General features: G+C 45.5%; 1 protein-coding gene across 1 annotated transcript; it reads left to right on the top strand.

Annotated features, from left to right (window-relative positions):
• Nucleotides 1-14,226, top strand: LOC308579431 (rho-related GTP-binding protein RhoG-like). Its single transcript, XM_081180561.1, has 2 exons — nucleotides 1-185; nucleotides 11,684-14,226. Exons 1-2 carry the CDS (start codon nucleotides 3-5, stop codon nucleotides 12,281-12,283), a joined length of 783 nt encoding a protein of 260 aa, XP_081036687.1. The 5' UTR covers nucleotides 1-2; the 3' UTR covers nucleotides 12,284-14,226.
• The last annotated feature ends 47 nt before the right edge of the window (nucleotides 14,227-14,273 follow it).

The following is a 14,273-nucleotide window of genomic DNA, read 5'->3' as shown; positions in this document are numbered from 1 at the left end:
GTATGTGTGCCCGGCGGGCCGTTCCGAAAAGGAGGGCGGGCAGCGCGCGTGTGCGCAGAATCGAGGCCGGGCTGCGGCGGAGGTGTGGGGGCGGTTTCCCTCAGCCGGATACAGCTTCTCTTCGGCCGGCGGCGGTTGCAGCTGACGGGAGAGAGCGAGCGAGAGAGAGCAGGGGGGACCCCAAGGTAAGACCCGGAGCCCCAGGCCGGCTGCCCCTCGCCAAGCAGGGGGTTCGGAGGGTGGGGGTGGGGGGAGCGCTTGCTTCCCGCTGTGTGGCCGCCGCCCTCAGGCCTGACAGGATGGGGGAGGGGGGCTATTTTAAAATCTCTTGCGGGCTCGGAGAAGCCTCCGGGGGCTCCGGGGGGGTGGGCACTATGAGGAAGGCCCCCCCCAGCCCAGTGTCTGAGCACCTTCCTTGCAAGCAGAGGAAGACTGGGAATCGCCTCTCTGGAAGCAGGGCTGCTGCCAGTCAGTGCAAGGCAATGCTGGAGGAGAAGGGCCCAGTGGTCAGAGTGCCGGGGGGGGGGGCGAGACGGCTTGGTGTAATCTGTGGCCGCCGTTTCAGCCCCCGCTGGCAATCGCCAAGAGGAAGCGGGGAGGGGGGGGATCTGATTGATTGCTGCCGGTCTGTGCGGGCCCTGCTGAGCTAGCTGGGGTGAATGGTCACGTTCAGGGCAAAGGGGGCTTGCTGCCGTCTGTATGGGGAGGCTGGTGGGGTAGCTCAGCTGGGAGAGCCTTAAGACCTTTAATCTCAGCTCGCCGGACTGTAAATGAGAAATGATGCGGCAACGCGAGGAAAAGGATGGCGATCGTGAGTTCGGGACAGGAGCGGGAAACGTGATTTTAAGAAATTGTATTGCAATAATTTAATTTGGTTTGGTTTGTAATCGTTTGGGAAATTAATAAAAAATAATTTGTGTGTGTGTGGGGGGGGGAAGACTCTTCATCTCAGAGCTGTGGGTTCGAGCCCCAGGTCGGGCAAAGGATTCCTGCATTGCTGCAGGGGGTTGCAATCACTACATGGGTTAGTTGGTCTCTTCCAACTCTACAGTTCTGTGAAAAATCCAGCAAAAATCAAAGTCTGGGGCTTGGAGAAGGGCTTTGGCATCTGCTTTGCATGCAGCTTCAATCCTCCACTCCACCAGGGAGGGCTGGGAATGTACCAGGCCTGGAATCCTGTAGATCTGCCGCCAGCCAGTACCTTCTTGCTGGGCCAGCCTTAGGCCTGTAACAGAGTGGGCAGAGTAAGAATTGGCCTGACTCTGTATAAGGCAGTTTCCTCTGTTCATTAGCAGTATCAGTAGGGGGGAAAGAGTTTGCTTTTGATCCCTGAGATCTCCAGGTGCGGCTAGGAGAGGACCCTGCCTTAAATCCTAGAGAGCTGCTGCCTGTCAGTGCAGACAAAACTGAACTTGCTGTGATTCATGTTGACTAGATCAGAGGCAAGCAGCTGAACTGGTTCACCACTGCGGCTTAACTTTGAAAATAAATCATGAACTTGGAGGCTGCTATGAAATTTCATATTAATTAGCAGGTAAAAGAGATGTAGCTCAGTGGTAGGGCATCTGCTTTGCATGCAGAAGGTCCCTTGTTCAATCCCTGCTTCTCCACAGAGTCTTGAGAATGCTCCTTGCCTGAAACTCTGGAAGCTGCTGTAAGTCAGAGTGGACAGTGCTGGGCTAGGTTCTTAATGGTTTGACTGTATAAAGCCAGTGCTTGTTTCCCTAATGTCCAGAGGCTGCAGTTTATATTGGTCTTTTAACCAATGAAAGTTTCTCCCAAAACTGCAGAATGTAGTCTTTGGATATCATGCTCAAATAACAGAGTCTTGTAGCAGCTTGAAGACTGACAAATCTTACTGTAACATAAATGTCACTGAGCTACAATCTGCTTCATCAGATGCATGAAGCATAATCCTGAGTTCCAGGTATATTATGTTTGTCCTTCATCTCTGTTGGTCTCTATGCTCACCCACCCACCTTGTCTTGCATAAGGTCCAGCTTGAAGAAGTTGAGAAAAATAACAAGGGAGGAGCTGGGGAGAAGAGAGAGCAATATTGTTAAAGCCCCAGAGTTGTCTATTTGTAATAGACATTAACACTTTCTGCTGTTGTAAGCTGCAGGATTTGTGCCTTCAACATTATGCACTTCTACTTCTCTCTCTCTTCTCCCCCTCTGCAAACATTTTAACATTTTCCTGACAGTTCTGGAGAATTTGGGAACTTGTTCTCTACATGGACACCTTTTTATTGATCCTAATAAAGGTGTTACCCACCTGAGGTCTTTTGTTGCATTTCTAATAGGCTTTGAAAAATGTTCTAATAAAGGGGACCAAAAGATACTGTTGGTGATGGTGGAGAAGAGGGGAGGTCTTCATCTTTATTCACTGTGGGTGGGGGGACCATTGATCAAATGCATTGACTAGAGTTGCCAGCTGACCAACTTGGTCTGCTCCTGTGCTTGTACAGCAGCCAGAGGTGTAGAAATTAACAGGTAAAACTTTTCCTAGAGAAATTAAATTGCTGTGATTTGTGCATCAAACTGTTAGTAAACATGCCGAAGTAGGTTTAGAGAAAAGTTGGCCACCTGCAATGCATTTTGGGTGCTGCAGAGATGCTTAGCAAGGCATCAGTCAGTGTTAGAAACTGAAATATGAAAGCTAGGAGCTAAATGGCACCTTAAACCTAAGTTACGGGCACAACAAAGAAATGTCTAGGCACACTTTTTTAATAACAAGAATACAAAGCTGAAAATGAATAAACTGCAGCTAAAATATTATGTTCATTTTTCATATGGTCTAGTCCTTCTGCCCACCTCCCTAATATTCTTAAGAGGGTCTCTCCTCCAGTCTTCAAAGAGTAGCTGGAAGTGGGGAGGCAGAAAATGCTCCTCCTTTTCTTCCATTCTGCAGTTTTAATCTGAAATCTTAGGTGCAGTACTGCGTCCAGAGCTCAGAAACTGCTCACACTAATGAAATTCCCTGTCGCAAAATGCGCCTAGAACAATGGGAGTTTCGAACACTGGCACCCGCTCAGGGCTTCTTTTTTCTAAGGTAGGATTGGTCTTCCCCTTGCTCTTTGGCAGCTCTTGCATTCCTTGTTACACAGCTGCATGATCCAGAGATGGTTTTGCTTGTGGATGAGAGGCCAGAGCACAAGCAGTGAGGCATGGCTGCTGCTCCTCCACCCAGCTTGTGTACCTCCCTGGGGCATAAGGCTGCTTTCTTTCTTTCTGGTGGCTGGCCAGCTAGACTTTGTTCAAGTGTGTCAAATTGAACTGGTGATCACGTGACGCTTTTGTCCCACCCACAAAGGGTGCTTGGGACTTGGTAACCCTTCTATGATCTACCCCCAACTCCACGCTCTGTCATTTAAATTTCAGAACTGACACTCTCTTACACTGGCTACTTCCATATAGTCTGGTAGCATCAAATTGTCTTTTATTTTATTGATCCAGTAAGCAGACATCACATTAAAACTTGTATATCAGCTTACAGAAACAGGATGCAGAGTTGTCAAAATATTGATTTTATATTTAATTGGATGATTTTTCTGCTTCCATCTGAATTTAGCTACAATTTATGTAGGAATCTTAATGACACAGTGTGCGCATACACCCTCCTTCCCAACTCCTTTTCAATATGGCTTGAATATGGCTAGCACACAGGGGGACATGTGTGAGCAGCAAATCCTTTGTATGCACAATCTGTGGTGGGGCTCCTCTCACCTTGCAGCAGCAAATGCAAAGCTGCTTGCCATGTACACCAACCACTGGGGAGGACTGAAGCAGAGTGGGTGAGGAAGTGGTTTTTTGTACAATGTATCTGAATTGACTGTTAACAGTTTGTCACCTTATCTCTCCCTGGAGGTGTGGCAGCTTTTGACAGCATATTATGTGCCTTGCAGGGAGGGTGTTTGGGATACCAGGCTGATTTGAACTCACAGTCATTGCTGCAGTTTGAGCTGCTGACATTAGTGAGGATGGAATAGCTAGGGAAAGTGAGGGCTGTTGGAGTTTGGGTCCTGCTGCACATGCAGTTTTGCTACCAGGGCGTTGCTCCTATCTGGACACCCTGGCTCCATAACCCAGCACTCTCTTCCTTCTAGCAGGAAGCAGACAAAACTGATCTTGTGAGACTATTGTTACAGTTATGTTTTCAAATGTAATCTTCAAAGCTATATTGAATATCTATACAAGTCACTGCTATATTGTTCTTGCAGTGCATCATGGAATACTGTTTTTTGGCGTGTGGGGTATGGGGGGAGAAGTCTGTGCATTATAGAGATGTGATGAGTGAAAGACATTTGCTGGGGAAAGTGAATGAGTTGGTAAAGATGCTTTGTAGGATGTGATTTGTAAATGAAATAAATAATTTATAATAATAAAATAGATGCTGGTTATAAACTGTTAGCCTTAGATAAAGTGTGGCAAAGAAATTCCCTAAACCAACACTCTTAACAACACAATTCCTTACATATAAGTTCCATTGAGTTCACTGGGGCTTCCTTCCCAGTTGTTTTCATTGTATTTTGTATTTTCTGCACCACCATGATATGTGTGTTAAAGGTGATAGATGATAGATAGATAGATAGATAGATAGATAGATAGATAGATAAATACAATAAGTGGGTATAGGATTTCACTCTTAATGAAGATAACTAGCAAACCGATTCCATTTTTGGGGGGCGGGGAATATTCTGGCCACCTCTGCTTGTTATTACACTAGCAGAAATTTACATGTGGATGTTTAGATGTTGGGCAGACCAAGGTTCCCTTATCACAGTTAAATTTCTAGCCATTTTTTTGTAACTGGCGGCTGTCCTTGCTGAGCCTGTGGTATATGATAGTTGAGATAGAATGTGACATTTTACACACTTCTGTATATGAAGCTGAGCTGGTTAGCTCCATCTTGTCCAGGCTTGACGAGATAGCTCTTTAGTGTCTGTGGCAGAGATCTTTGCAAGCCTGAGATCAGTTATTGGCTAGAGTGGTGGGATTGAATCTGGAAAGATACAGGACTGGGCAGGAGTCCAGTTTCCCAGATTTTGTAGGCTGCCTTCTATACCACACCAGTGCTCCCCTTTCATTTAATCACAGCTTCCTAGTTTTCCCTTGAAAGTGACTGCATTCCCTCAATGGCAAACATTCCTCCCATATGCAATTGCATGGATCCAGGCTTCTCCAAATTGGTGCTCTCCAGGCATTGTGGGTCTCCAGCTCCCATCCAGCCCAGCTAGCCTAGTCACTGGTCAGGAATGATGAGAAGGGTAGTTTTGAACATCTGCAAGGTTCCAGGTTAGGGAAGACTCCAGATATGTTAGCAACTTTCACAGAAACAGCAGTCCATAAAACTTAAAATATATGGGGAGGGATTCAAGTTAAATGTCACACAAGAAGATGCAGGATATTGGTTTGGCTCTCGTGCCTGGTTGCACAACAGAAGTCCCATTACTTCCTGTTCCACAAAAAAAATTCCACTAGTGCAACCGTTGTGCTGGATTTCATATTGCGCAACTGTGATTCTTGCCCTTACACTAGCGCAACTGTCTTTGCACTGGCAGTTACAAAATTTTGGGTCTCAGACTCCAGCTGCTTGTTTGCGGCTAGTATGAACTATTCAAGCAAGATGATGGTGGAAGGACATTTTGGGAGTTCAGATTGGATAGAGCTTCAGTGTGAATGATTGCTGCTGTGTGAACAGGGAACTCCAGTGCCAGTGTTCCCCCCCCCCATCCCCAAAAAGGAGATTGGTGATTTGTTGAGGAACTGGAGCAATTGCTTTAAGTGAAGGGACTTGAGCCAAAGGTTGCAGAGAGTGGTTGACTGAGTTGCTCTCTGGAGAGCTGCCCTGCTAATACATGTTCAGCTGTTAGTCTCTTGGAATGGGCTGCGTTATCTTCTAAGAGGGTTTCTCGCTCAGCAGGAAACTGCATCCTGGGAGCTAAGTAGCACCTTCCAAAGAAAGAGGCTGACAAGTTGTTTCTTGTTTGGGCTAGCTTGGCAGTTCCAGCTTGAAAGCGTGCAGGCTTTTGGTTTATATTTGGGAGTGATATGCGGCTCCACCAAGTCCATTGGGAAAGTGCTGGGAAGTGTCCTGTCAGAAAATGGACTCCCCGCCCCATCCCCAAATTGTCTCTGGTGAATTTGAATTTTTCATGCTAAAAGTCATTCTGAAACTTTCCAGAGTGACGAGGCCTGCGCTGAGCTTTGCACATTGCTTTCATCCTGAACTCTTCACATATATTTGGTATTAACGTGTTTGCAGCTCAAGCCCCTTAATTCCTGCTGGACCATTCATTGTTAAGAATAATCTGCTCTTGGCTTCCTTCTCAACAGTTCTTTGTGTATTCACAGAAGGCCTCCGTGCCTCTGGTGCTGGCTGAGAGAGGAAACGTTCTGAGCACCCATCACAGCTGTTACGTTCTAAGCTGTTGTGGGTCTTGGACTGCTGAATTGGGTCCTAGATTGCACCAGAGCAGCTGACAGATAGTTCAGATTTAACAAAGCAGAAGATGTTTCTCTTGCAGTCATTTTCAATGTAGAGAATTTCTGCTGGTAGAGAACCAAAGTTAAGACTGCTCAAGATTGCTAGAAGCTTATTACAGAGTATCTGGTTTGTTCCTTTGCTGTTTATTCAAAAACTTTGGTTCAGCAACCAGGAAAACTTTTCTAACAATCAGGGGCCAATGCTAACTCTTGGCTGGGGAGCAGTAGGGGTTATTCCACTGCGATATCTGAAAACTAGCCATGTACTGACCAGGGCAGAAGTCTTTTTGTGTGTGTGGGAGGGGAGCAGTATTTGTCTTAATATTTGCTGAGCCAGCTCTGAATTGGACCCCTCTCCAGTTGATGGAGCAGTTTAGGATCCAGCAAATATTTGTCTAGACCAGCTCTTCCTGTATCCTGCCCCATTCCGAGGCTTTACACTGGCTGCCCAAATACCACAAGTGGTATCCTGTCAATAATCTGCACTGTTGGCAGGCGCAAGGGAGGACCCCCCTGCTGGCAGAGGGAAATCACTGCACTCTTAATCCCCTTCCAACAACAGATCAGGGGTCAGCAAACTTTTTTAGGAGGGGGCCGGTTCACCACCCCTCAAACCTTGAGGCGGGCCGGACTGCGCATGAATGTGTGCGTGCACACATACGCATGCATGCACGCACGCACACGGCGGAGGGGGGCTTCTCTCTCTCCCCCAGCCCCTCCCCTCCCCCACTTTCCTACCTCCTCCACCGCTCTGCCTGCGGTTGGGAGCCGGTGGTGGTGGTGGTGGTGCCTCTCCTTTCTATTTTTTTTATTATAAATTTTTATTGGTTTTACAAAATTTTTTAAAACAATACAAACATATAAAAAGACATACAAACACGTATAGTTTCATGACCTTTTTTTCATAAACCTTGTTTCTCGGACTCCCCCATACCTCCCCTTTCTGCATCCCAATGTCCAAAATTTTCCAGCAACTTCTAAATTAGTTCTGTCACACATATGTCTTCTTAATCTTTCCTTCAGTCTAATCTTATATCACTGTAACCCTTTCTTTCTCAAAACCTCGACATTCTAACATTCATCAAGTTTATAATAGTCCTTAAGATAGATTTTAAATTTCTTCCATTCTTCTTCCGCCGTCTCCTTCCCCTGGTCGCGGATTCTGCCAGTCATCTCAGCCAGTGTCATATAGTCCATCACTTTCATCTGCCATTCTTCCAGAGTGGGTAGATCTTGTGTCTTCCAATACTTTGCGATAAGTATTCTTGCTGCTGTCGTAGCATACATAAAAAAGATTCTATCTTTCTTTGACACCAACTGACCGACAATGCCCAAGAGAAAGGCCTCTGGTTTCTTAGGGAAAGTACATTTAAGTACCTTTTTCATTTCGTTATATATCATTTCCCAGAAAGCCTTAATCTTCGGGCACGTCCACCAAAGGTGATAGAAAGTACCTTCAGTTTCTTTACACTTCCAACACTTATTATCAGGCAAATGATAAATTTTTGCTAGCTTGACTGGGGTCATGTACCACCTATAGATCATTTTCATAATATTTTCCTTTAAGGCATTACATGCCGTAAATTTTATGCCGGTGTTCCACAACCATTCCCAGTCAGCAAACATAATGTTATGACCAATGTCCTGTGCCCACTTAATCATAGCCGATTTAACTGTTTCATCTTGTGTATTCCATTTCAGCAGCAAATTATACATTCTTGACAAATTCTTGGTATTGGGTTCTAACAATTCAGTTTCTAATTTTGATTTCTCCACCTGGAAGCCAATTTTCCTATCTTGTTTGTAGACCTCCATTATTTGATAATAATGGAGCCAATCTCGTACTTTAGGTTTCAATTTCTCATGACTTTGTAATTTCAATTTATCTCCATCTTGTTCCAAGATTTCCCAATACTTTGGCCATTCGGCCTCCATATTGAGTTTCTTCAATGCCTTAGCCTCCAAGGGTGACAACCATCTAGGGGTTTTGTTTTCCAACAAGTCTTTATATCTTATCCAAACATTAAATAACGCTTTTCTGACAATGTGATTTTTAAAGGCCCTATGCACTTTGATTTTATCATACCATAAATATGCATGCCAACCAAATGCATTATTGAAACCTTCTAAATCCAAGATATCTGTGTTCTCGAGGAGCATCCACTCTTTCAGCCAGCAAAACGCTGCTGCTTCATAGTACAGTTTTAAGTCCGGCAGGGCAAATCCCCCTCTTTCTTTTGCATCTGTAAGTACTTTAAATTTTATTCTGGGCTTTTTGCCCTGCCAGACAAATTTCGCAATGTCTTTCTGCCACCTCTTGAAACAGTCCATCTTGTCGAGAATCTGCAAAGTTTGAAACAAAAATAACATTCTAGGCAATACATTCATCTTAATAACTGCAATTCGGCCTAACATTGACAATTTCAAATTTGACCATATTTCTAGATCTTTTTTAATTTCTAACCAACATTTTTCATAGTTGTCTTTATACAAGTTCAAATTTTTAGATGTCAAGTGAACCCCTAGGTATTTCACCTTCTTAACCACTGTCAAACCTGTCTCTTCTTGAAATTTCTCCTTCTCCATGACTGTTAAATTTTTTTCTAAGACTTTAGTCTTTTGTTTGTTCAGTTTGAATCCGGTTACCTGGCCAAATTGTTGAATTATCTCCAACACCCTTTTCGTACTAGTGTCTGGCTCTTGTAAGGTCAATACTAAGTCATCTGCAAAGGCCCTTAACTTGTAATGTTTAGCTCCGACCTGTACACCTTTAACCTGCTGGTCATTTCTAATCATATTTAGCAACACCTCCAGAACAGAAATGAAAAGCAATGGGGAAATTGGGCACCCCTGTCGTGTTTCTTTTTCTATCTTAAGTTCCTCAGTTATCACATTATTTACAGTCAGCTTAGCTTTTTGTTCAGAGTATATCGCACCCATACCGTTCTCAAATCCTTGACCTACCCCCATCCCATGAAGATTCTTCTTCATAAAACTCCAAGAAATATTGTCAAAGGCTTTCTCCGCGTCCACAAAGATCAGCACTGCTTTGGTGTTTATGTTCACCTCTAGTAGTTCCAAGATGTCTATTATATTCCGTACGTTGTCTGATAAGTGCCTTTTTGGGAGAAAGCCTGCTTGGTCCTTATGAATCTTCGGTGCCTCTCCTTTCTAGGCCAGCTTTCCCAGGTACCTGGTGCGGGGCCAGCAGGCACTCCAAGCTCCAGCCAAAGCCCCGTGACACTCCTGTCATGATGCCTACAATGCAGCCATGGACGGAGAGGCTGGCAGGCGGGTGGCGAGTTTGGGCCGTGCCTCAGCGCACAGGCGGCAAGGCTTTGGATTGGCTGGCACCAATCAAAGCCCAGCTTCCTTCCTCCACAGGGCAGGGAGAAGCCGGAGGAGGGAGGGAGGAGGGGAAAAAGGTGCCCGGGGGGGGGGGATTGCAAAAAAAAAAAAAAAAAAGGCAGAGCACGAATGATCATGCCGATCCAAGTGGCAATTCCAGGACCGTCCACGGGCCGGATCCAGAAGGCAATTGGGCCTGATCTGGCCCGCAGGCCTTAGCTTACTGACCCATGACATAGATCAAGGGTTAGGATTGCTCTGTTACTGACAAACCAAAAAGTGTGTGTGTGAGTTTAGGGTGAATGTATGTTGAGACAACAAGGGACGCGGGTGGCGCTGTGGGTTAAACCACAGAGCCTAGGACTTGCTGACCGGAAGGTCGGCGGTTTGAATCCCCACGACGGGGTGAGCTCCCGTTGCTCGGTCCCTGCTCCTGCCAACCTAGCAGTTTGAAAGCATGTCAAAGTGCAAGTAGATAAATAGGTACCGCTCCAGCGGGAAGGTAAACAGCGTTTCCGTGCGCTGCTCTGGTTTGCCAGAAGCGGCTTTGTCATGCTGGCCACATGACCCGGAAGCTGTACGCCGGCTCCCTTGGCCAGTAAAGTGAGATGAGCGTCGCAACCCCAGAGTCGGTCACGACTGGACCTAATGGTCAGGGGTCCCTTTACCTTTTTTATGTTGAGACAACAAGTCATGGTGTTTTACAATCTCTGGAGTTTTCCAAATACATCAGGCAGACCTGGTCTTGTTCAGATGCATGGTTTGCTTAGGAGTAGGTTCTAGCTCCCCGGAACATGGTTTTAAAAAGTGTTTGTTAAACTAGGTCAAGAAAAAGCTCCTGTGCTGTGTAAGACAGCTTCCTGGGTTTTTGGGGGGTGGTGATGGTAGTGGGTTGTTCTCTGATTGCTTCTGGCTCATTCCTGGCTGGTTTCTCTTTTCTCCTTGCATAACTTCTGAAAAATGAGCTCCTTACTGTGGTTGTGGTTCTTTTAAATGCTTGCATATTTAATACGTTCGTATTCTGCTTTCTCCTAGTGCACTTTTCTCCTAATGCAGTTTACTGTTAAAGGCACTGTACTAAAACAAAAGGTACAATAGACAAAACAGAATCCTCTCAATCTGTTTGTGGTTTCTTTAGGAACTGTTACACGTCATTCACAATTTTGAATATTTATATTTTGTCGTTCAAGGCAGCTTATCCAGCCCAGCAGCCCTTCAGTCTCCTGGCCGAGGCATGTAGCTAGAAAGTGCCTCTTTTCAGCTCTGCAGTCTCAGGGCAACTTGCAATTGGAGACTAAAGAACATGGGAATTCTTCCTGACACCAAATCAAATGCTTGGTCTACCTAGCTCAGTACTGTCTGTGGTGACTATCAGAGGCTCTCCAGGGTTCCAGACAGGGAGCCTCTCTCAGCCCTACCTGGAGTTGCTGCAGACTTGGGACTTTCTTCCTGATACTCCACCGCTGAGATGTGGCCCATCCCCGTAAACCTTACGTTTTGAGGCAGGAAGGTGGGAAACCAGCTCCTTTCAGTTACGCTTCCCTTGGCTGATAGGGTGGGACCAGGTTTTATTTCCATCTTGCCATGATTTTCTCCTGGACAGCAGAGGGTGAAGCCTCCCTGTGGCCATTGGCTGATGGTAGAGGCCTGAGTCTGCCTCTCTTTGGCTTTGCTGTCCCCTGGGCAAGTGGGAAGTGAGTCGTCTCTGGAGAAGGGTGGGTGCGGAATGCATGTCCATAACTTGGTTTCTGAGTTATTGCATAAGTCTCCTAGCAATACTGGAGGCTTGGTCCAGTATTTTTCTCCCAACTGAGTTTGGCTTCCTCTGACTTCTTCCTTTCTTTGTGCAGGACTCTTCCCTTCAGATCAGAAGAATGCAAACGATAAAGTGCGTGGTTGTTGGCGATGGAGCTGTGGGGAAGACCTGCTTGCTCATCAGCTACACTACCAATGCATTCCCTGAGGAATACATTCCCACGGTGTTTGACAACTACAGCGCTCAGATGACTGTTGATGGCAGGATGGTTAGTCTGAATCTCTGGGACACGGCAGGCCAGGAGGAATATGACCGCCTGCGCACCCTCTCCTATCCTCAGACCAATGTCTTCGTCATCTGCTTCTCCATTGGGAGCCCCTCCTCGTACGCAAATGTGAGGCACAAATGGCACCCTGAGGTGTCTCACCACTGCCCAAATGTGCCCATTCTTCTTGTTGGCACTAAGAAGGACTTGAGAAGTAACACGGAGACGGTGAAGAAGCTGAAGGAGCAGAGCCTGGGCCCCACCACCCCCCAGCAGGGGACGTCGCTGGCCAAGCAGATTGGAGCCGTCAAATATTTGGAATGTTCAGCGCTGAACCAGGAGGGGGTGAGAGAAGTCTTTGCTGAAGCTGTGCGTGCCGTTTTATACCCTGTGACAAAGAAGAACTCCAAGAAGTGCCTTCTGTTGTAGTCGCCAAGGAACGTGGAGTAAGGATTGAGGGCTTTGGGTTGTTTTGAAGGTTGCCTCCTTAATCTAATTGCATCTTGCACTAATGGCTCTAAAGAGATATATTTCTTTCCGCAAGTACTCTTGCAGTTCAGGTGCCAGTTCCAGCAGACTGGAACAAAAGACATCAATTCCAAGTTTTAAGATCACCCTATCTGCCATATTCTCAGTGTCTATGCTTACCTAATTCTCCATCTCTTCAGTGGAGGAGAGCTGCAGCCAAGAGAGACTGTCCAAGACAAGTGCTTTCTTTGCTATACAAACCTAAGATACAGTCCTTTCTGAAGGAGACAGTAATCTGTTTTGATTCATGTGCCACTGTTGCTTTTCCTAACAATTTCTTCATCAGTTAGCTGTCTTTTGTATAGATAGGGCTGTGCCTTTCCAGTAACTGTGTCAATTTGCCAAGAGTGCTTGAGAACATGTTCTGAATTTTAGAATGTTTCTGCTGTGGGATGCAAGCACCACATGTGGTAACAGAGATTTAGAAACTGAGAGGGCTTTCAATAAGATCAAAACTACTCTGCTCCTCTTTGTGGAATTGGATGCAGGTTCCACAAACGTGTTCTGGGATTGGGAGCTGGTCCCTTTTTGCTTTCAGGGTTGGAAAACTGGGCTTTACAATACAGTTCCTTACTGTTTCTGGAGGGTGTCCCTCAGCTGTGTGATTAAGCCAAGGCATCCTTTCAAAAGCTGACTTTGCCACATATCCTTTTAAAGCTGGGCTTGCCCTCCACAGGATGAGATTTCCTTTCTCAGCCTGCCATAAGAGTCCATCACTCCAAGATTATACTCTTGCTGTGCCTGCTGTAGGAAGATGCCCTGATGGCATCGCTGCCAGGCCAACTAAACCCCACAATGAAGTGTGCCCACTCACTTGATTTTAGGTATGTTTTATACTGTTGAAGGCTTACTGCTATGCTACAGGTGCCCTTATATAAACTCTGGACTGGCTGGCCTTTATGTCCATGGGCACCGTGGCAGTGCCCACCATTTCCTCAGCATATGCCTCCTTCCCCAAATGTTGTGGTTGACCGTAAATCTTATGAATGTGGTATAGATGGCAGAGATCTGCCTGCTCTAGAGCAGAAGGTCTCATTTGCTCACTACTACACCCCGCCTGCCTTTTTAATATAATTGCCAATGCTACAAAGCAGTACTGTATTTCTGTGCCTTTTCATTAGTACTATGTTTTCTCCTGCAGGTGAAAATATCAGTAATTTCTTGCCTTCTAAACTTTCAGGTGTAAATGCTATTAAAATGTTGCACTGGTTTGTTGACCTCTTTAGGACATAGGTACCCAATATAGGTGCATATAGGCAGGGTTTTAACTTTCACTGAAATATTAACTTCCCTTTCTTGCAAAAAAAAAACATGTGCAAGTGCTTTTTAAAAAGAAAACATGCATTTCTAGCACCACAGCTGATTTAATCTAGTGGCATTAAGGAACTTTTTTTACTTATGATGATTTGTGGCCATATTCAAGATCTTTAGTTTATTGGGAGCCTGATGCTCTCTGGCATATCTCTGGCCAAGGATAGCTTATTTATTTGATCAACAAGTTTGTTAATTGCAGTTCTTGAGAAATGAGTGTTTTCTCCACAGGTATGCTGCATTGCTGCCAAGGAACAAAACAATACTGAGCAGAATTCTGTTCCTTTTTTTTTTTTAAAGCTCAGCACCATTTCGAAGTGAATTATTTATGTTTTTATATGACGATTGTTCTGATTACAAATCTGGTGTGTCTAAATGGAGAGCAAAATTTGCCTGACTTTAGAATCGCAGTACTTGTGAGCTGTCCTCGGTATTGATGCCAATAAAATGCAGGCGTAATGGAGCTAGACAGATAACTGAGACCAGGTGCAAAGCCAGTGTAGTTCACACCATGGTTGAACAAAATCTGCACCTAGAAGTCCTAAGAGTTGAGGCTAACCTGACTAGATCACTACAATTG

The sequence above is a fragment of the Podarcis bocagei genome, assembly GCF_964188305.1.
Source record: "Podarcis bocagei genome assembly, chromosome: Z".
NCBI lineage: Eukaryota > Metazoa > Chordata > Lepidosauria > Squamata > Lacertidae > Podarcis > Podarcis bocagei.
The sequence above is the reverse complement of the archived record's forward strand: the minus strand, read 5'-3'. Positions and strand labels throughout refer to the sequence as shown.

Bases quoted from the DNA above. Each gene is read 5' to 3' on its own strand.
- LOC308579431 (XM_081180561.1), top strand. From the start codon at position 3: ATGTGTGCCCGGCGGGCCGTTCCGAAAAGGAGGGCGGGCAGCGCGCGT. The intron at 186-11,683 runs GTAAGACCCGGA...TTCTTTGTGCAG, and splicing joins AGAGCAGGGGGGACCCCAAG to GACTCTTCCCTTCAGATCAG.